Below are 24215 nucleotides of genomic sequence, written 5' to 3'. Positions count from 1 at the left end.
GGAAGGATTACTGTAAAAATGTATTGCAAAAAGACATGCATTTTGACCGCCCCATGGCCACAATGTAGATTGTTGTCATTACTAATCTCCCCTCATAAGCATGCTGTTAAAAGTAACTTAAATGTCATATCTTGTTGCATCTACAAAATATTGCATGTCATCTGCCGCATGAGGCTTTTTGAAGGAAATTGGTTTAGAGTAGGTGCATCAAGGAGCCAGCTCCAGCCCCCCTGCAGCCCCTAAACAGAGCATCTCTCAATCTTTGTCGCTGAGATGACAGCTGCTGAATACTGAGCAGAGGAGACAAGAGCTGCCCTCACCCTGAAACACACAATTAGACTCCATCCCTCACCATACTCTTCTTTCGCTTTTTCTCAAGCACGCACACCCACAGCTGCAGACATACATGCAGACCCACACAAACACACTTTGATTTTAAACCAAGCACAATCAAATGGCTCACTCACACCTACATGGGGGTTTTATTTAGCAGAACATTCATCATCGGAAAAAAATCCATCTGCAAGCACTCAAAGCCCACAGCCGTTTTGACACGTATTGGACTCATTAAAATGTCAGTTGCAAGCTACATTTGTTTTTTTTCTGGTCTTTCTTAATTAATTAATTTATTTTGTTTGTTGTTCAGTCAGTCAATCAAATCAATCAATCAAATTTTATTTATATAGCCCTAAATCACCGAAGTCTCAAAGGGCTTCACAGAATGAAAAGAGGTCATACAGAGACATCTTTTCAATGTAAGGTACACAACAGCATCCCCTGTCAAAGCTCCCAGAAGGGGAAGGAAAAACTCAAAAACCCCAATTTGGGGAAAATCAGAAACCTCCAGAAGGGACCACAGGTGGGAGGAGCCCCCTTCCAGGCCCACAGGTTGAAGTGGATGCTGCATGTACCGAACACAGAAACAATATAAATTACAGAAAACATATTGTGCTATATAGTGCAGTGATGTCTTGACAGCAGGCAAAGCCATTGGGCAGGAACCATCCCGCATTCCAGCCAGGTGGACCGCAGACGGCTAGACTCCTAACCCGTGATGGTCGACCAGCGCAGGACCCAATGGAGGCGGTCAAGTCAACCCTCACCATCTAGCTAGCCCCCTCTCCCGGCCGGAAGAGGGGGGCAGGAAAAAAGAAGAAGGCTGCAGACAGGCTAATTTAACTAAATGCTTTTGAGTATAGATGTGTTTTTAGTCGGGATTTAAAGATTTCTACCGAGGTGGCTGCGCGAACTTCCATAGGTAGGGCATTCCATAGTACTGGCGCGCGAATGGAAAATGCCCTTGATCCCGCAGACTTCTTTTTAGCCCGTGGGGTCGATAGCAAACCGGCATTTTGTGATCGAAGTTGTCGGGACGGAACATAAGGTGATACTAAGTCGACGAGATAGGAAGGAGCTAAACCGTGTAAAATTTTATAAGTAATTATAAGTAACCAGTATTTGTGTACTGGTTTGAGATTTGCTTCAACTCATATATGCTATTGGGAGTTGTGTCCTTCAAACAAGGACAAACGTTTACTAGAGGACAATCCATTAAAACTGTCAATATTGGGTCCAGGTAGCATAAGAACCATCCCCTTTCACACAGAGCTTCGAAAACAACTGAAAATGCTGTCCAAGCACTCCTACCTCAGCTGTGTGCCCCAAAACATCCATCCTTTCATTTCATATCCTTTTGACTTTCAATTATGTTTGTCTCCAATTTTATTCAAACATTGCCATTTGAACTTGTGGGAATTTGCTCCCAGTCTCATGGAATGAGCATTGTTAGATTTGTTTTTATTTATCTAATGTATCATTATCTATTTTAACGAGAACGCAATACATAATATGGTTCTGAGTAAATGTGAAATGGTCATGAGTTTGATCAATAATGTCACAAATATGAACTAATTTTATAGGCTAGGCTTTTTGAGTTTTTTTGCCAAATGGGTGTTGAGATCCAAAAATCAGTCATCACTGTTTTTATGTGTTCCTTGTTGACATTGGGAACAAACTGTAAGGTGAAGAGGATGTGCCCAAAGGCTGTGCTGAGTAGTGAGAAATTTGTCAAGTATAAGAAAGTTGTCACCTAACTTTCCGATAACACCACCCATGCCTGTAACCTCTCCACTCTTCCCTAAAAAATTAAAATGTGTGCTAAAAAGACTTTGTATTTTAGTTTAATGCATGCAGCTCTTAGTACTTAGTAGATGTTCATTTATTTTTGTTTTTTTGTTGTTGTCAGCGCATCCGACATTTTGGTAACAAACAGTAGAATACCTAAATTTTGTGATGGCCATGTTCAGCCTGTCATACTTGAGACTTTGGCAAAGCACCGCATTGCCGCAGTCGGTGATTGGGCACAACACTCTCATGGCGCATCTTACAGTTTTCTGACCAAAAGTAGGCAAACTTTTAGACCGGCTAAAAACGGGTTTATTTCAAGGTGCAGGTGACGCAGGTGGTGTAAAGCAAATTTGGTGAATTTGATGGAGGCATGCAGGCAGACAGATTCATCTCTGGGGATTTGTGTGGTGCATTCACTCATACATTGTCACCATGGCCGCAAATTAAAAGATTTTGATGGAGGTGCGCATGGCGGTGTATAGAATAGATTATAAAACATTTATCATTTTCTTTTCTTATTTCATTAAATTTCAAACTGCCAGTAGAAAAGAAAAATAAAATAGAACAAACTATATGCATAGCAAAACTATTCTTTACACATTATTTTATTATATTATCAAATATAAATAAGGAACTGTCATTGTCTAAATATTTATCTAACAAATAATATACATAATAACTATTCATTACCTCTTTATTTAAAGAATAATATAATATAGAAAATATAAATTACAGGTTGGTTATGAGATCTCATTTATGTTATTAACATTTACTTTAAAAAAAACAAACCAAAACAAAAAAAAAATGTGGGTATCTTTGCCCCGACTTGAAAAAACTTAAAAGTAAATTCAATGACACACTTTTTATTAAGCTTACTGTACCGACTTGTTTGTGTAAGAATTTTAAACAGTTCATAATTGTTGATTACAGGAGATAATGTTACCTGCTACTCTTCATGGAGGCAGCTCCACTAGTTTGTATACTTGCAGACTCTTTATGGGTACAATTTTAATGCGAACATGGCGCGCTCCACTTCCGTCTAACTGCACCAATCTGCACCAGTCTACCATATTGCCAAATTTTGGTGTGTCCCCACCCCAACCACATCTGCACCTAACCAATTGCTTGACCTGGGCCTGATCACGAAAAGAGGGCCCTAGGAGTCATATTTACATGCGTAGCCTAACAAGGGGCAAACCCTCTTAAGGGAAGAAAAAATGGGGTTAAAATAAAACAAGCGAATGTGTAATTATTATTACTATTTTTAATGCCAAAAACTTGATGGTAAAACTGGAGCATAATGCCATAAGACCTCCTCCATAATGATAACAATAATTATACCACAGAAAAAAAAAAATCATTTTACAGTCTAATATACTTTGTTATATGAAAAGTTACCTTTAATTGCTTTACATTCATTTGTGTTACTTGTACTTTTTATTGTTTTGTTGCCAGGCAGCAAACACTTTCACTATGTGCATAGAGCATTAATATTATTGCTTAGCAACACCATTCTGTTTCATTTTGTTAAAGAGGGGAGGAGAGGTGAGCACAGTTTTTTAAATAAATGCTGTACAAGAGTTATCATGTTGAACTTTTTTCATGGCTTGAAGCTGAATCTGTGCCGTGTCTTGGCTGCAAACATTCAAGAGGACGGACAGATCCTTGACTGCAGATCAATGAAGGATGGCTGCAGACTACTGAGTCCGCTCACCACTGGATCCATTCACAGGCTCCATTCACATGCTAATTCAACCGGCCATGTTCTCTAATTACCACTCCTCCGGCACCAGGCACCGATTCATTCCACTGACCAAAACGTGCATTCAAGACCTTCCACTTCAGCAATGCCATATTCATACCATGTCAGCTCAAAGATTTACTGCAGTTGATTGGAGCTTAAATCACAAATGAACCAAAAGCCATGGGAAATGTAATTAGAGTTAGCAGAGATAGTCATCTGAAACATCTATGCAAAAACATTTTCTAATTTCATATAATCACGATTATGCACATTCAATTTTAAGAATATGGTGACAATGAACACAACATATAGTGTGTTGTGACAACCTTAGATGGCCTCAGTCGACCTAATCAATCGCAATTTGTAGACAATATCCAGATTGATCAAAGTAGTATTACTGTTTCTTTTTAGTAATGGTTGGGGGCATTCAATTACCACATTTTTCTGTGATTTTACAACAATGTGAAACTAAATCCACCCCTGATTTTAGTGATGACATACAGTATCATGGCTGTCCAAATAAAACACATAGTGTGTGTTATTAAAATTTTCTTCATCGTATATCGAGTGTTGCGGTTATGGGAAAAAAGGAGGGGGCGGGGGGATGTACGCGCGCGTAAAAGCAAATCCTGAAACTAATGTTGCAACAATAAAACGATTTGTTGTTTCAATGCTTTATTTTTTTGACACAGCTGAATTCATATTCAAATATTATCTTGCTTAAGATCAGTAAGTAAAGTAATAGGAAACATGAAAACACTAAAAATGAAAAATCACAGCACAGTTTGAGAACATCACATGACCATCCTATGCAAAGAGATGAGCCATATTTTGTTGCAAGCTCAGCCACAAGCAACTGTGACGTTATTTTCAATCGACAGCAAGTGGCAAAATGGCTACAGTGAATTTGCTGCCTAATTTATATTCCAGAAACACAATCTTAATGAGAAAGTCATTTGGAGAAAATATTTTCTGTAAAGAAATGTTTTGAGTTGACTTTCCCTTTCAATACTTCGCTATATTATTCCGGGCTGGCACTGGCATGTTGCACTTGCAACAAAGTAAAATGGATAGATGTTGTTTTGAGCTCACATTCACTTATATAAGTTCATGTCATATGTTTTGGCATACACCATAATTTCACAGAGGAGTGATAACTGGCTGTGATACTGTCATGGAAGCTTTGTTTGTGAAACGAATTATTGTATTAAACTTATTATGCTCGGTTCTGCTTATTTATCAAGTTATGAAGTCTCCTTCGACCACTGAGGGAATGACACACACAAAAAAAAACAGGAAGAGGCAACATTAGATTAACTTTAATCACTTTTCCCACACATTGTTTGACTATTGACTACTGTTGTGTTTCAAACACTAATTACCACTCCATAACAGCGATATCTTTACAAAACAGCTGTGCAAGAGACTTGCGACTTTCCCAAGCTCACACGGGTAGCCTTCTTCCCCCCTCTGACTCTTTGGACAAGTGGTACAGTCCATTTAAAAATGTGCCTGTCATCTCTCAATGCTCTGTGTCCTTTCAATAGTCAGCTGCGGGGAGCGTGTATTTCGGAGGTGCAGTGCAGACTAACACTCGCACACATGTGCTTTCACAACTCACAGGCACACATACAAAAGCGCACTGGCATTCCTCTGCCGCGCACAAACACAAAACACAGTTCCCCCCAGCAGATCTCAATTTCCCCAGAGGTGGATGACACTTTGCAAGCGAAAGGACAAACTGTTTGAGGATTTAACTTGTCTTTCTCGTCAAATGACCAAAGAAGGAATTTATCTGTCTCCACTGGAAATGCACAACTTGTCAGCATGACCCTTTCTCCGGATTCTCCCCTCCGCAGGCAAAAATCTTGAAAATGATGGATGACAACAAGCAGCTGGCTCAGCGCATAGATGGGGCCATTCAGTCGGCCAGCCAGGAGGTGACAAACTTGCGCTCGGAACTGAGCGCCACTAGCCGCAGACTGACAGAGCTGGGAGCTGCTGATCCAGCCGGCAGCATGCTTGAGACCCTGCAGCACAACCACAACGGTAAGACAACGCAACCCGAGAATGGGCAAACGTGGCGTGTGGAGGCGCACGCTGATGCAGTTGCCTAGTACGAGCAGACGCAGAGCACGTGCTGCAAAGTGTTCAAAAACGCACATTGTCAATGAGTGAGTTGAACAAAAGGGACGGTAGTATTTCTGTCTGCTTGTGTCCACTCTCACCCCCTGCCTCCCTCCCCGTGTTGAATAATTAACCCTGTGAACCTTTAAGAGGGGGTAGTGCTGCACTTGGGTCAGGCTTGAGTAGCTAAAGTTACAGCCTCTTTTTTTGTCTTCTGTCACTCTGGGCTTCCAGTCCATTCATTTTGCTCAATGCTCGCCAGTGGATGTGTGTTCCGAGAGAGGTGGATGACATTCGGGTTGCCACGGGTTACTGTTCCCGAGAGATCTTGAATAGTTGCTCATTATGGAGAATGTTGTCCAGTAAGCGTGTGTGCTGTTGTTTGCCCCTCTTTTAACCTTATTGTACTCACTTGGACCCATATAGCTGACAGATGTGTGTATTTACACTTGATTGGTGACATAAACATGCCTGGCTTCCCAAATCCTGACGCACATGTACTTCCACACTCTTGTTGTTTTCTTAGCAGTCAGCTGCTGTAAGCCAGCTGTCTTGTCTTGGCAGTGTGTTCGCTCCCAACTAACATATTTGAGACAGCTTGGAGGTCAAGCCACACACATCACGTCATAAAGGTCGGCTGAATTGTTTTCTCTTAACAGATTCACGAGGCAAAAGACCTCAGCTAGTTTTCAAGTCATCCAGTCCTTGTTGACTTTGACTGGCTTGACCTCATTGTTATGAGGAAACAACATGGCCAGGGTATGACATGGCTGGTGACTTGCTCTGCTTGGCAATTGCGTTGGCTTGGTTTGGCCTCCGCTTTCTTTTTTGCTTTGCTGTGTCCCCTTTAACTCTCATACACATTGACTCTCCTGCTGTTACCATAGCAGTGTGCGTGTGTGCTGAAGTGAGCGACGACAAGCTTCCCTCTGAGAGCGCTGATGTCATTGTCCCTTGAACTGCTTGGCTGCTTAGATAAAATAATGCCCGCACGGTTCATATTCAGTGATGGAATCACATGAATCTCTCTTCGTTTTTTCTTTGTTGCCTCTGGAACGGAGTTCTTCCCAGTTCCCAGTTTGAACGTCGTTTAGAAATGTCACTGCTTTGCGTTTGACTTCTTCACATTCACTTTTTGTCTCACGCGTTTATTTTTTGCTTCATGGCCACCTCTTGTTTTCTGTTCTTTCTCCCCGGAGCTGTCCTTTACCACCCGGGGTGTATGCAAGTAATAGCTTGGGCTTGGCGGATTAGGTAATTTATCATCAGTGGCTACGTTTGGAAGGGAAGTGCACGGATAGGGTCGCTGGTTCACTGCACAGCCGGCACCGCTCCAGTCCTGAGGGAAGAGCGGTTGCCGGTGCTACCTGGCAGCACAGCAACAGAAGCAGCAGTAACCTCGCTAGCAGAATAGTTTACTTCAATGCATTGCTCTTACCTTGAGGTTGTATTGTGACACACGGGAAAAACACTACAATAGCATAATGTGTCAACACATCTGTGTACAGTATATGCACTTATATGATCAGTTTGCCTTTCTTAATGTATCCCCATACGATATTATCAGTAACACCAGTGGGGGGGAATAAAAAAAAATTAAAAAAAAAAAAAAAAAAAATATATATATATATATATATATATATATATATATATATATATATATATATATATATATATATATATATATGAGAGAGAGAGAGAGAGAGGTGAGTAACTTCACAATGTTGTTTTTTTTTTTTTTCAAATTAGGGCATTAAGGCAAAGTAATTGCATTATACAAAGTCCTTCAATTGCAGTATTTCCCACTAAAACATCTGATTACTATTCATAAATTTACAGGAAGACACATTCTGCCATTAGAAATAGTACTCAAATGCTTCTGGCACAGGCTTTGTGTGCTGTCATCTTATTGCCTGGCTCCGTTTGTTTAGGTGTAAAGAAGTCAACGGACATGAGTTGTAACATTGGCTTGGTGGAACAAAGTCTGATAGCACTGGAAGCAGATGTCTTCTTGAGAAAACAGGGCAAATAAATCTTGCAAGAGCAATAGGGAGCAGTAGGGAGCTCTGTGTGACTGAGTAAAAGTAGGTTTTCTTTATTTATCTTATTAATTGTCAAAGTATGATACACCTGTTCTGATGAATTCAATTTACTTCCCAAATTCTGATGGAGATTGAGGAAAAATTGCACAAGTCCCCCCCTGTTTCACTAATTTTTGATACACTGAAAAAAGTGTTGAATTTACTGTACTTTGCTAAGTCCTGCAGGAAATAAGCATCTGAATCCATACATTTTATGCAGCCCATACCTTAAAACATGTCGATCCACATTAGTTAAGAAGTTTCGTCTCATTTTGCTTGTATCGTAATTATTTTTTACTTGTTGGGATGAATGTCAAAATGGTTTTGACTGCTTGAAAAGTTTTCATAGGTTTTAGAATACTCTCATTTCTCAATTTCTTGTTGTTTCCGAATAAGAAATTTGAGGTTGTTTGGCAGTTGTAAGTCCACTGTATTAAAATGTGAATGTAATGCCAGCTACTGTGTCATACAGAAATGGTACAGAGTTAAAGTGCAGCCTAAATGTCAAGGCATTTATTATTCTCTATCTCCCCAAAGGTGACAAGTCAAAGTGAGTTATAGCTTACCAAATAAAGAAAACTACTTTGCCCAATGATTTAGTGTCATCCAAACCCGATGAAAAACTTTGTAGTTTTTCCCATTGTAACAACTATGATGTCCCATTTGTCTTCATGGCCTACTTTTTTTTGTTGACGTTTAGCCCAAGGCCGAACAGAACCAACTAATCCTTCCGATACAGTGGGGGAGATTAATATGTTTTGGATCTATCATTGCCAGCAACAGTAAAAGCAGCAGATCTTTGACAAGAAGTTATATGAATGACTAGCAGCGATTTGTTAGCTTGCATGTTCAAAGCAAAGTGGTGGTTGAATGAGATGGTGTGATGGAGAGGAGAATGGCTTTTATAGGGTTGGGTGTAAGTCCTTTAGTATATACAGTGTGGTGTATGCCTACTGGCGATCGAGACTGTAGAAATGACAAAATGACATTTCCCTTGTTCATCTCATTTATATTTGTAGATTGAATGTATGTGAACCTCGTCTATTTCTGTCCTCTGTCCCATTTCTGGCAGGCCCTTGCTGTGCATGTGTGATGTGATTCATGCTACTGCAGTAATATTTGGGCATGCATATGTTGATGTCATACGTGTTTGGTGTTTGAACGTATCGATTTTGTTTGAGTTTCCTATTTAAAGATTACATCAAAATTGTTCATATAAGAAAACTATCTCTTTATAGTCAACTGTACAGTACATTCTCCTTTCACATAGTGTGCATTTGTTATGTATTTGCTCAGGTTTATTTCCCTGCCACTGGACTAGATTAATTTAGGATCCTTGCGGGGGCGCACCATAGCATGTGAAATCCAAGATGATAAAGATATTTTTGGCATGGTATAGATGAATACTTTCAGCATAGCACCGCAGATGCCATTTTCATGCATATGCACTTGGCCCATAAGCCGATTCCTCCATACACACTTGTCACTACATACATTATGAGCTGATAAATGCAGCAGGATACAGTATTGAATCAGCCATTCTTGGAAATCACCTCAGAGGACAGAGGCCAGGAGAGCTGTGAAGGTTTATGTAAGAGCCAGCCTTGGGTGCAGTATGGTTTATCCTAAAGCTTAAGGACAGCCAATGTTAACATGGTTCAAAAGAGTGATGACACTCATTTTATTCAATAAACACTTCAGCTTTAACTTCCTTTCTGATAAACCATTGGTATACACTAACAAACCATAATCTGTCTGACAGGTTTCTGGTCAAGGAGGAAGTGGTTTTACAATTTCTGGGGGCTGCAAAAAATACCTATAGGCTACTCAAAGGTTTTTGTAACTGCATTTTGAAACAAATAGAACTTGAAATATTAAAAAATGTTCAATTTGAGCGATTGATTTGAATATATCTTTGCCCTTTTGCTTACACTACCTTGGCTGTGAAGACAGAAAAGTTACTTTAAAAAGCAGAGTTAGTGTTGACAATTCAGGAATTTGGGTTAGTAATAATCATAATGTTTGGCAACTTTCCGACTGGGTTTTATTCCCAGTAGTCACACAGCTGACATGAATGGGATGATTTTCATACTTTTTGACTATGGTGGGAAAGGAGTCCAGATGAAAGCAATCGCAGTTTCACTTGCACTGAGCGATGCCATAAAGCGAGTATACAGTACAAACGTTTGAAACACACGTTTGTGATTCCTTCGGATGTTCTGATTTGAACTTGATCCTGCACTGTAAACAAACCGAGAACCTCCTCAGACCATGCATATGCACAACTAATGATGGATCATCTCATGTTAAAAAACTGTGAAACATGGTTTAGTAGGATGGATCATCTCATGTTAAAAAAACTGTGAAATATGGTTTAGTAGGGACGGAACAAAGTTAAGCATATAAAATAGTTTTCTATCATATTGCTTTTGTGGGAAATTAATTAAGTGAAAAAAGCTAACCATTTTTATCCCTCTTTCAGGGGTGGCCATTTTCTTCTTGCTGTCGACTGAAAATGAAATCAAAGTTGCCCAGGCCTCAGTTAATGCCCAAGCACACCTCAGCCAGCAAATATCACATGAACAAACCCGTTAAACAGGGGATGTCATTGTTTGTCAGTATGTATTGACATAACTTGGAAATGACTGTAAACCTTTGGAAATTGTAACAACATAGAAAATGGATGGATGGATGCAAGTTAAACAGGTTTTGGGACATTTTTCGCAATTGTACTGAGTTTTACACAAATAGGGTGTGGTTCATGCAAAGTGAAGACAAATCAATTAGAAAGAATTCTGATTTCCTCACAGACAGACGGTGGTGTGGCCAGTGTGCATGTCATATATATACACACTGAAATTGTGCGCAGAGTAACAACCATTCTACACAATTATTAGTGAATTAAGCCAGTTATGTCCAATGGTTTAAGAATGTATTTTGTAGACCACATTGTTCAGGTATTGTTTTAGGTATCTCCTAAACACTTAAATTTAGCTTAGATCATGGTTCCACAGGCTTTCAGCTTCTCCACAGAAACCCAAACTATTGCCAAAATATTTTTTTTTATCAGAAATGGATTGAAACAAATGTTATTGTTAACAAGCCTGCTTGTCAATTAATAGCATATAGCATTTGATTCTGACAATTGGTGACCCCATTAAAACAGGCCCACGTTACCTGACCCACTTGGCAAAGGCTGACTTACTGTAGATAAATGTGTTGCTCAGGGTACAAAAAAAAATTATATTGGCCTTCATCTTTTAATGAAATATTATATGAGTTTAAATTTGCAAGAACTTTAACCTATTCTCGCGCTTCCTACTCACGTCAAGTGTATGTTGGTGTTTATTTTACCTTGACGGTTATGACCATTTTCAAATTGTTGACACAATACAATAACCTGTAAGTGGTAAACGTTCCATATGAAGCTCTAAGAATACGCTTGTAAGATTGAACTGTATGTTGAAGTGGGGTGTGTTCACTGTGCATCTTTCAGCTGTAAATGATCCATTTATCAGCATGCATGCTGCCCAGCCAGCTGGTCCCTGCTGGGGTGAAGAAGCAGATCGAGCCTGTCTGGATGTCACAGTGGATGCAAACCGTGCAGGTGGGCCCCGCCATAAGATACCTGCGTGCTCACTGGGACAGACCGGCCCCAATCAGAGCTTGCCCTTGGGGAAATGGACAGGGTGTGTTGTGGAAGAGTGAAGTGCCAAGCCTGGCAAATTGGATGTAGTCTGTCACTGATACAAAGGTAGTGCCGTTGAGAGGTTGGCAAAGTATAAAGAAGCAGATGTGCAAATTGGTGTGTGTGTGTGTGTGTGTGTGTGTGTGTGTGTGTGTGTGTGTGAAGGGGGGGGGGCATTATCTATTTTCATGCACTTTGAAATGTATGTGTCAAATGTGTGTGTGTATCTGTGTGAAAGCGAGAGGAGAGGAGCTGCCTTTAACAAAACTTAGAATGCCAATGGTGCTCTTTTCACAGGCGCACAATGTCTATGAGGTGTATTCTTAATAGCTATTCCATGCATTATTGACCATATTAGCTGTTTTGTTCCAACAAAACCATGTATGAAAATTACTTCTAAATGCTGAGTTGCTTGAACACCCAATAATGAGGCTGGAGAATGTATGAGTACATTCTCAGCAGCAACATAAATTGGTTCCGATTAAATAGCACAATATGATTTCTCCCGTATTGTAAATTGATTGTAAACTGCCATTGATTCCCTGAGTGCGGCTAGAAGGAACAAGCTAATGTGTTTGGGGTCAATAAATGGGATGTCAGCACTGAACTATAAATGACACATGACCCGATGCTGGACCGCATGTGAAATGCTGTAGTTGTGATTTGCTCACGCAGTTATTGTAAACACGGCCAATTTGTTGTAAATAACTTTGCCTGCCGAATGTAGCATGAGAAAACAAAAGGCGGATGAAGGATCATTGAAAGAAACACAAGAGAGGATTTTGATCCAATTTTATTTGTACAACTGCCTTGGTGGTCTTATGCATAAGCATCAGACCCAGACAATCAGATGGCACTACCCTATGGTAATGTTAAAAAATTTAAATGTTGATAATATAAATAAAGTAATGGTTACCTTATGGGGTTATTTCAGAACACCCCTACAGTAGCCTCCTCAGGGAATGAGCGTGAAAAAATATGTTCCATCCATCCATTTTCTAAAGCCGCGTATCCTCACAAGGGTCGCAGGCTTTCTGGTGCCTATCACAGCGGGTTTCCGGCAGTAGGCCTGAACTGAACTGGTTGCCAGCCAATTGCAGATCACACAGAGACAAATTACCATTCACACACCCAATCACACCTAAGGACACATTAGTCTGTCCACTTCGCTTAATATGTTTGTTATACTTTTGCAAAAAAACTTCAATATGTCTCAAAAAACCTTCTCATGAAGGCCTGACTACATTTGTGTGATACTTGAATTTTTGTGTCTCGAAATTTCTGTGTTTCCATTCCTAGGTTGCGTTTGCACAGCTTTCAAGTTTGAGTGTAATGTGAGCATGCCTTTTTGGTGTATCAATGAGTGTTGAACTGGATTAATCATTTGTCTTACCTCAAGCATTGTGGTTTCTTGCAAATTTAACTACAGGCATCAGATGCGTCCATAGAGGGCTGTTTATTTTTCAACCAGATTTTTTCAACCAGATCATTGTACATATACTTATGTCATACTGACAATTTTGAAATTACCGTATTTTCCGCACTATGAGGCGCACCTAAAAGCCTTAATTTTTTAAAAAGCTGATGGTGCGCCTTATAATCAGGTGCGCCTTATATATATGGATCGATATTGAGATTGGGATTCGTAGACGGGGAATGAAGTGATAAAGTAAGCTTTACCTGTTTTGTGTGCTTAAAGTTGAACAAGTTGGTCATATTGACTGAGTTATTATGCTATTTAGAGTCATTATTTGAGTTATTGTTATTGCTTTGAGTATTACTTTATTGTGATTGAAAAAGTTTTAAAAAAGTCATTAATTGAGGGTGCGCCTTATAATCCGGTGCGCCTTTTATATGGAAAAGGTTTTAAAATATGTCATTAATTGAGGGTGCGCCTTATAATCCGGTGCGCCTTATAGTGCGGAAACTACCGTACACAAAAAGGCAAAAAAGAGGTTCATGCTACTGCTGCATGGTGCGGTTTCAATTTCAGGCTATTCTCCCAATAGACAGCAATTTCCACCCCTGAATTAAAAAGACAAATGTGGTATTTGTGTTAGGTAGGGCAGTAAAAACTGCATCAAGCAAATCATTTGAATAACCTGCCGTAGTTGAAAGCTTTAAGTTCCATTAACCTTTGCTAGTATGCTCGTTTGTGTTGTTTGGGTGGATGAGTGTGAGTATACCTCACAAGTAAAAAGTTCGTTTACTATGTAAAGCTCACGTTCATATTGCCATTCGATCTGTTTTTTTTTTTTTAACACTGTAGTCACATTGGCAGATATCCACTTCACATGCTTTCATTCACATTTGGAAGAAGGGTTAGGGTTACGCAATTTGTTTTGTCAACAGTCTGTGCCATGATGTCTCTAAATTGTGCTGTTTTGGAGAAAGACATCAGACTGGCCCATTGGTGTTAATCCCTTCTAAATTATATTTTGTCCTTTGTTTGACCTTTTAAAATAACTTTACTTAAGCGGCAGACTAACATCTTAATGTGCTAAAGTGCCAAGCGATAACGCCTGACTGTGGTTAATTGCATCCAAATGTTATGGCTTTTTGCAGGGTAAATGTTACCTTTACAGACGGCTCGGTGGCGCAGTGATTAGCATGTCCTCCTCACAGTTAAGAGAGCAGTGCTCAAATGCTTGTTCGTCTCTGTGTGCCCTGCAATTGGCTGGCAACCAGTTGAGGGTGTCCCCCGCCTACTGCCCGAAGCCAGCTGGGATAGGCACTAGCAAGCTTGTGACCCTCGAGAAAATGGATGGATGGATGTAACCCTTACGGTGTCTAAGCCAATACCATATCACGGGTATTGCCTGCTTCTCCGTCGGTCTCCAAATAGTCATGACACGTCATCTCTCTTGTGCAAAGCGGCTTTGTCTTGTATCTCTTATCCAAACAAGTCGAGTTCAACCGAAGTTCAAAAGCAAGTTTAGAGAGAGGGATAGAGTTGTCTGCTTCCCCTCATGTCACTCACTCTCAAACGTTTGGGATTAGGCTTTTTTGGAGAGTGGTTTGTTTGACAGCTGAAAGGTCACAGATGTGTAAGGGGAGGTGTCTTTTCAAATTGACGTATTGGTTTTGAGTGAAAGATATTTAAAGGATTTGGCCAACTTGGCTAATCAAACTATTCGTTGTTGCATCGTTGTTGTGTGAGAGGCATGTGTTGAAACTGTTTTGTTTTGCTCAAAGCTCCACGTAAAATATTTGACTCCATCTGATGTGATAACGTTTCTGACTCTTTTTGCTCATGCAAATGATCTCTTAAAAAACACTGTCGATTTTTCAAGAAATTGGTGAAGAAACAGTCATGAAAATGTTTAAAATGGCATTATCTATGACTGTCTTCCTCCGTTGCCATTACTGACAATGTTAAATGTCACGATGACTTGCATGGAAGAAATCCCGCCAGATGCATTGTCTGTTCAAATGTCAATGATTTCATTTTTTCCTTTTTTTTCAATTTTGTGTCAGTCTCACAGCCAATGAATAGTGACACACCCCACACTTTTGATGTTTTGATTCATTTGAGACAGTGACAGATTATTTGAAGGAAAAGCCTGCCTTTTTCAATTTAGAATTTCTTTACAAGTCTACAAGGCACTATTCTATTCATTTGTATTTTCTAGTTCACAATCATAAAACTGCCCTGAAAAAGCGGCTGCTACTAGTATTGGCTGCCATCACCGTACTGTCACCTTGAAATAAGACCCAATACTGAAACATGGTATTTGAACATCCCTTGACAAGATTTCTAGTCATTGTGACAAGATTAAAAGTCATCATTGCGATGACAGCACTGAAGCCAACTGGCCATTTTGAGATTGTTTGTGACGCCAAGATGCACACAGAGATAAAGTCACAAGGCGACATACGTGGATTAATGAATGAAGTGTGTACTTTTTTAGTAAATGAGGTAACCATGATGACTTTAAATCTTGTCATGATGATTTTAAACATCATCTCTTTTTCCACCAGTCACATACATACTTTAATGCTACCAAAGAAGTGTTTCACGGGCATTTTGTCGCGGGAGTGAACGGAGAACGGGCTGCTTCATTCGCGCGCATCGGCGAAAGGGAGGTGGGTCGCTTGCTATTAAACTATTGTGCACTTTGCAGTAGATCAGGAAGAGCACGGCTGGGCAATTCCACTTCTTTTTGGATCTGTGGCGAAGCCAAGCTTTTCTATGACAGCACTTTTTTTTCCCCCTTGAGTTGTATGTTCCTCACTTTGTGGAAAAACAAAACAAAACAAAACAAAACAAAAAAACAGATGGTGTCCTAAATACTTAAGTTGCACTTTTATCTAGGAGTAATTAACTAAGAAGAAGATACAGTACATAGCAGGTATCCAAAGTTCCCCACTATTCTACAACCCTGCTCTTGCTCAGCTCCACCCCCATATTGAAAACCCAGCTGACCGTGTGGTATAGCTCCGGTAGGAAAATGAATGATTACACATGAGTTACAACCATATAACCTCATAAACCTTTAAATGTGTGGACACCGTATCCTTTGTGAAATCTGCTATCAAATCTAGAGTGGCTTCCAGCTTCGCAGTCCGAAATCAGGACGTGTCCCCCTCTGCTTGTGCTCAGCATGGTTATGGTAGCTTCATGGTCACGCTATCAAAACACATACCCGCGCTTCCTTACAAAATAGCACAGCGCAACAAAACTGAAGGAATAAAATCTCAGGTGTGCCACGTCAGGTGCATCTGAGGGTTCAGTCGCTCAGCGACAGAGTCCGTGTGAGATAAGCATGAACGGCGGCGTGCTCGCCAAAGGGCTCAAAAGCAAACGTGTGTGTCGGCCGCTCATTAGGATTCCGCACTGGCTGCTGAACGAGACTCAGATGAGAAGAGCTGATGAGAGGACAAGCAGCCGAAAGCCAGAAATAGCTACAAACTAAAAGTGGACACGGGGAGGCAAGGAATGTTGTCTCTGTAAGGTTAGACATTGCTTGGTGAGATACTTCACTAGTGAGACAAGAAGAAGAATGAAATAGGTAGCTGGCCAAAAAGAGCAAATAAACAATACTGACAGCAGTTTGAAAATGAACCTGTCAGATTTAACATTTCAGCAATCCTCGAACATTTCTCTGCTGCAGCCTTTTCTCAGCCTTCTTGTGCCATTTTGGCTGTGATTAGTTAGAGAAATAAGAAGACCGTGATTCCTCCATTTTCCGCTCCATTAGTTGGCCTCGCTTGACACACTCAGCCTGTTTCAGTGTCCGAGAAGCCCCATCATTCTTCTGAATTTCCCAGAGCCAACTAACAACTTTGTAAAAGACATGTTTAATATCACTGAAGACCTTTCATAGTATCAGAATGAGCACCAACATGCAAACCTCCATTATCACCCCAAAAGTTCCTTGGGACGTTTCTGTTGCATTTTGTTAAATAATCCCTCTGAATTTTGTCCCACTCTCTTGTGCTGTCCTGACTTTGTTTCTAAATAGACCATTAACGCTATGACAGCTGTTCAGGGGCTGACATTTCAGAGACATTGCCATCCTTTTCACTTGAGCTCGCGCTACTTCTTTTGTCCTCCCTCTGCGGTCTTTCTCTTATTCACCTTCCTGCTTTTTCATGTGTCCCTTTTGAGCTTCCCCTCTCTCTACTCCTCTGTCCCTGGATCCACGAGCAGAAATGAGAGCAAATGGAGTGGGGCAGCGAGCTGGAACCTCCCGCCTCATCTGGTAATGAGTCTGGAAAGTTCTCAGTGCAAAGCACACTGTCACCATGGAGATTGAGGTAAAGTTGTTGGCGCTGCTTCTTTGAAGGCTGCGGGGAGAGCAAACAATGCCAAGGTCAACGCTCCTAGGGGTCTGTTTTACCATCTGCGAACACAAAGGCACCTCGCATTCTTCATGGACACACTGGACCACCCTAGTTTTCTAATGACCACCCGTTTTCTTTTGATTTCTCGCAGTGCTCTCGTTGGCTTTCTCCCTCTCTCGCGCTCCCTCTCTCTAGTGCACCAATCGAAACACTAACTCAGAACAATTCAGAAGGCTCTCGCATCTTTCGCTTGTTCTTTTTTTAAAACCATTTTTGCATTAGAAACCATGTCAGTCTTATTCAATACCACCTGTCCTTTGAACCGCTTGTTTTAAACAAACAAAACATACAAACATGAAGACCTCTGCACAAATCACTGACCCGCCCTGCCAAGGTTACAAGCAGTCAAATCCACTCTTATTTTTTTTCTTACTCAGGTTGAGGAGGTCATTTTACCACAAGAGATCGGAGTTGCTCAACAGCCAATCACGACTTTCATCTTTTTCTTGTTAGGTTAATTGATGTTCGCAATCTGAGCCATTATTTGTTTTTACCTGAGCAACTGTGATGTCATTTTCAGTCAACGGCAGGTGGTAAAATTGTTACCACAGGAGGATGAAAAGTGCATGAAAGATTATGGCACTTAACTCATATTCCAAAATACAGTATTAATTAGAAGGCTGATTTTAGACTCATGAGGGCACCTAGAACATATATTGGTTGACTTGACCTGACTCCTTTATTGCTATTACTCATCAAAGACGTATATTTCAACGTCTGTTTCACCCTCCTAAACCCCCTCCGTTTATTGTTACATTTTCTTATTAATGTTCAGAAGTCTTGACAAGGAAACAAAAGCAACCAATGGTGGTGGTGGTGTTGTTGTTCGATGCTTGTATGCTAATTACATACAGTTGTATTGGCCCACACACTTAACACAGGAGGAAGGACTTATGTCAATATTTCTTGTCAGGCTTGACTCTCATGCTATGCCATTTTCTTTTTTCATGGCACTAGAAGTATTATTTTTAGCACATTTACAGAAGTTCATAAGACACAGTATTTAGTAAGATGCAGTGCACACAATAGAAACAAAACAACAAGAGCTTTGGTCATTGTTGTATCCCACCTGGGCATTCTAAGGATTTTACAAAGACTGTCTGCCACAAAAATTTACTCTGCAAAAAAAAAAAAAAAAAAAAAATCTAAAATTTTCTTTTTTGCCCTTATATCCCTAGGATAGGTGAGATTACAGTGCTGTTACATTTTGTACTGTAGCCTTCCAGGCACTTGTCTTTCATTCTGTTCTGAAATTGTGTGATTATTTGTGACTGTCCTTAATGCGGAGTCATGCCTCACCCTTAATTGGGACCTAGAGCAGACCCAATCCAGCTGGAATTTGCACTGCCCGATGAAGAAGATTTTCTGGATTTACCACTCTGTGCAGCAAAGGGAGGAGAGATGAGACAGGGAATTGGAAAGGAGAAATGGTCAAGAAGCCTGAGAGTGGATCGAAAAACAAAGTGACAAATATTCAGTGAGGGGATTGGATCTAGCAAGTGGAAGGCGGAGGAAAAAAACGAGATAGATTACATCCATACACAGACAATAGCAGAGCGTGTATTTGTATTTCCACACTTTGTCCGATAATACATCTTTGGGCCATCGTCTTGAAGATTTTTTAAAAATGAAATTGAAGTAGAACCACATTAATTTTCACTCAGATTAATTTTACTGACTGATTTGTGGATTTTTTTTTCTGTCTCGTCTTTTAGTAATTAATGGAATGTTTTAGAATTACTGGCTTGTGATTCAACTTTAGGCATGCTTTATAAACATTTTGATTGAACGGTTGAGAGTTGAAACTTCAAGGTCAGTCATTTTTCCCCGAAAGCATCCAGAACTGAAAACAATTGAAAATATGACCGGGGATGCACACTTTTCTCTTCCGCATGGGAAGAGATATTCTGCCCTTTAAAGAACTGCTCAATTACCTCTGATAGAATCTCCTTCTGGCTTGTAATGTGCAAAGTTAACATGATAAACGGTGAGCAATACTGTGTCTGGGCCTTCCATCAGTCACATTTACAAGTGACTGATGATTGCATCTCAATCTACTGTAGCATTATTAGCTGTGGGCTCTGAAGAAAAAGGAGAACTACAAACCAAAATGCTTGGAATGGATTTTGTACTTGTGTCTAGCGATACGAGAGACAATCTACAGATTTTTCAAGGTACGAGTGGTCTTCCAGCATGATTTTTATTTTTTGCAAGCCCCGTATGGTGGCAATACACAACTTATTTCACAACAAGGAGCGTCCTTTCATCCATGCATCCATCCATGCATCCATCCATCCATCCATCATGTATGGCTGCTTATTCTCACCAGGGTCGCAGGCCTGCCGGAGCCTATCCCTGCTGTTTGAGGACAGTAGTTTGGGCACACCCTGAACTGGTTGCCAGCCAGCGTGTTAGATATTGAACGATTGTTCAAATAAAGTGTCTTGAAACTTTTTATTGTCACTCTCAGATGTAGATGTCAAAAATATGTGAGCAAAGTGGATAGTGGTGGTCAGGGGGTTACCTGGCTGAGAAAATGTTTCAAATGGAAAAAAAAAACCAAAACTGTTTGACATCCTCTGCACTAGCTAACACACAACAAGAAACACCATAGCGCTGGTATATCTCTTTGCATGACTGTACTATACTGCTGTACAAGTTTTAATGGAACTGATTAAGCATGTCTCTCGTGGCACCACTGTAGCATGTAAAGGAAAGAGGATCATATACTATCCCTCACACAAACCACATTAGTGTAACCTGGAGGTGCACCCTTTCAGTTTTAGCATCATCACATTTATGGTTTCAAAATCCATACAACGCCCGCTTGCATTTGAAGCTGTCAAATCATACTTTCTTTTTCAATTAACTCATCCACCCAAGTATTACTCACACCTGCTCACCTGCAACCACACGCACATCTGTTTGCTGTGTTGCAGCTTTCACAGCCAAGCCTGCATTTTCCTCTCTGATTGAACAGCTCTGTGAATTCCATTGAGTTGTCCCGTCGGTGGAATAGTGCACAATATATGGTGCAATTTTAAGGAGACTGACTGTGAATGCTCAATCTTAAGGGAACAGCTGTCAAATGCAGCAATAGTTCACAGTGTACTCCGGAGACATTCTGTTACCGCTCTTTGTATAGGGCACACAGGGGTCGCACCCATTTAGTTTTGGTAAATCTGTCTGTTTTTTTCCAACAGCATACTTTCACTTCAGCAATTTGACGATTATGGTTCTGTGGCAATTTCACCTTGAACATCTTTTAGAACAGGGGTGCTTAAACCTTTTTGCCCCAAGATCTACTTATCCAGCAGGTAAAATCTCCTGAGCTACCGTTTGGTCACGGTCCACCAATAGAGCTCACAATTATACATGCCATCTTTACAATGGATTGATTAACACAGCTCAACCCAACTCCTGTAACTGAGTTTTATTGCCTTAATCATTTAGAAGGTAGACATAAACTTATTAGCTTGGTCACGTTGAGAGCTACTAAAGTGGCCAGGAGATGCTTACGCATGTCACATGATGTCCTGCGACCTACCAGTATTACCGTTTCAAGATTCATGAGATTTATTGTCATATGCATAGTAATGCCGCACAATGAAATTCCTATTCTGTTCACTTCCTCAAGCAGTCTACATTCCATAATCGAGCAAATCATAAGGTAGGCAATTTTAAAAAAAAGAAAGAAAACCTTTGTAACCCGTTGACTGCAATTGACTCATTCTGGTTCCCTTTTCTAAACTTTAGTTTTCAGACCATCTGAGAAAATGTCCTGATAGCATTGAAAAATATTGTCTACTGCACACAAGTACGTGTCTGTGTAAATTATTCCCCAAATCAATAATGTCATCAATTTGAATGAAATAATAATAGATGTGCTACACGCCTTTCAACGCTTAACTCTAAGTTTGCAGAATTGTCTAAAGACATTTGGACTAACGTTCTTTAAGCATGCATGGGCTCCGAGCCCAATTCCTCTCAAGAGTCTAATAGATTTCGCTCTGTACTTTACAAAGTGAAAATATATTCAAATGAAGGTGAAAAGTGCATCTGCTGGGGCTGAAAATGTTTCCACTCGAGTGCGACTTTGCAGTTATCCTCACATGAATAAATGAATACATTTGTTTTTTCACTCTTCAATCCCAGAGAAAGTGTTATTTGCACAGTTTTCTTCACTCCCCCCGCCAACTTCTGTTCTTTTGCTGGACCTCAGATTTTGCTCACTTAGCATTCAAAAACTGTTGTCATCTTATATCGAATGTTCCCCGAGGATAGATTTACTCACACAAAAGTTGTGCCGATTGGGTCAGGGGTCACACACTGGTGTTGGCCTGCGGCTATCCCCATACACATTCATGGGGCTTGACCTCTGTTACACTACTAAAGAAGTGAGTCTGTTCCTTTAGCCTTCACCATATTTGACATAGGATGTGGTATTATTTGGGTCATGAGTCATTCCTCCCCTTCTGCATACTTTTCTCTTGGCATCATTAAGATACAAGCTGACCTTGGTATGGTCTGTCAAAATAAACTAATTCCAGAACATGGGAAGTGTTACTTGTGGTCGATTTCTGACAGGCTAATCGGGATGTGCAATTCTTGAATGTTATTAGTGGTCTGCATCATCGTTAACCTCTCTCCGTTTACATTTTTAAGGTGAAGTAATGACAGATTTAAAGATTTTGAAAATGAAACATTCCCTTTCTCAACACTTGACTGGGATTTTATTTTTTTTATAGTTTATTTTAGTCAATATGGAAATCACTCTGCGATCATTCACTTCAGAGGTCTCATTGTGAGCTGCTGAAAAGCAACCGATAACCTTTTCATGGATAATAAATGGAATCTTGTTCATGTCATTGGTCTGTTCCCAGGCTAAGCATAATTTATAATAATGTCAAATACTTTTGATCCCTTGAAAATGTATGTTTTGCACATAAAAGGGCTGTAATTTATGTATTAATAAATTAGATTAATGCCTGGATTGTGTACTTCGATACAAGGCAAGAGCCCACTCGTGAGGCGAGACACGTCTTGATGACTTGAGCGCGTCTTTATATTTTTCTCACACATATGTGTGTACACGCCCACACACACGGACACACGGATTAATGGGTTAAGCGGCGCCACTCATCTGGCTTAAATGCAGTCACAAAGCAATGCAGCTGAGCAAACTGCTCTAGCTGGAGCCAGAGAGCAATGTGAATGAGTTGCACCTAAGATGATGACGACAGGGTGCCATGTTGGCTAGGCATCGGCTCTGAACCAAACACAACGGAAACCAATGGCGGTAATGACAAACATCCTGTTATATGAAATATGTTTTCTAGGGTTTAATATATGATTTAATGGTTTAATATGTCGATGAATGAACTGCGTGGCAGTTTTATCATTTTGAAAATTGCAACGAAAGACAATTTAGGGCAGCTTTGATTATGATATGAAGGCTCATTCTTTGGTCTCACAAGAACTGAAAATCGAACAAGAAGTGGGCACCTAAAACCTTAAAAGTAGAAGCTTCACTCACATTATAATGGTCATATTATAGTAGACACATTTCACAGAGATTAGTAGAGTAGTAAAGAGTAGAAACTCTCAGAAAATTGGAGTCCTGAGCAGGGTTCATCGTCATTTAAATGCCGGGCAGAAATACTGGGTGTAATACATAGTTGCTACTTCTAGAAAGTTGCTAACCATAGTTCGATAAAAATCAGGTTTTACTTACACACTCCAAATGTTTCTGACTCTACCTAGCTGGAGACATCACAAATGTGTAGTTCTTCTATCTTCAGCTAACACTACCAGAAGTGATCTTATAATAGCTTGAAATCATAAATAGTGCACCATACTGCTACATCGGAATACTCAATGGCGAGCATTGTATTTTAATTTGAGGAGGATTGATTGACACGCAGGAGTCCAGAGAAGCCTCAAATCTTCAACTACAGAGTGTGAAAGCACACTGTGAAACGACCGTAAAATCCCTATTCACAGGGCTTCTGTGACATCACAGCTCCAGAAATACCAAGAGATGCGAGGGCGAGTGATTCAAAGATTGCAGAGGACAGATTAAGCACTGTATCTAGTGATTAAACTGTTGTATATGTAATGACTTATGTAATGAGGGTTTTGCTTTGTGAAAGGGTTCTAGAGCTCTTAAAAAAATCTTTGCTACCTGAACTTTTAATTTCAAACGTGACTCCATAATTTGGAGAGATGTTGTTGTTGCATTTTATGTGTGTGCCTTTGCTCTAGGACCTTTTTAGCCTCATTCGTGATGGGAGTTAAACACTTGTTTACCTGTTGGATTCTCTGTTAATGTTAATTGATAATTGCATACTGTTAAACTTGTGAGATGTTTTATTGTTGATTCAAATGTGCTACATGATTTTTTGTAGAAAAGTGAGCCTGCATTAAAAAAATTCATACAGTACATTGTTTTCACTGATTTACTGAATAAGAGTCTTGCTTATTAGGTTTGCAAATGAGTAATTTTTAAATTGATTTGGGAGAAGGTGGATATATACTCCCACAATAAATCGCAGTGAACCTAACATGCAGATTTTGTGAATGTGAGAGGAGAATCAAGAAG

The 24215-nt window shown here is 40.1% G+C and overlaps 1 protein-coding gene across 2 annotated transcripts in view; it reads left to right on the top strand.

The window, feature by feature from the left end:
* Positions 1–24215, top strand: part of kazna (kazrin, periplakin interacting protein a) — a 119034-nt gene that overhangs the window by 31400 nt on the left and 63419 nt on the right. For both annotated transcript variants that reach the window (XM_088401475.1, XM_088401482.1), the window contains exon 3: positions 5731–5920. In XM_088401475.1, coding sequence (XP_088257601.1) covers positions 5731–5920 — 190 coding nt within the window. The remainder of the gene's footprint in view (positions 1–5730; positions 5921–24215) is intronic.

This window comes from Hippichthys cyanospilos, chromosome 2 (assembly GCF_059441005.1).
Source record: "Hippichthys cyanospilos isolate Australia breed blue-spotted pipefish chromosome 2, RoL_Hcya_1.0, whole genome shotgun sequence".
NCBI lineage: Eukaryota > Metazoa > Chordata > Actinopteri > Syngnathiformes > Syngnathidae > Hippichthys > Hippichthys cyanospilos.
Note: the sequence above shows the minus strand (reverse complement) of the source record. Positions and strands in the feature narration are given on the sequence as shown.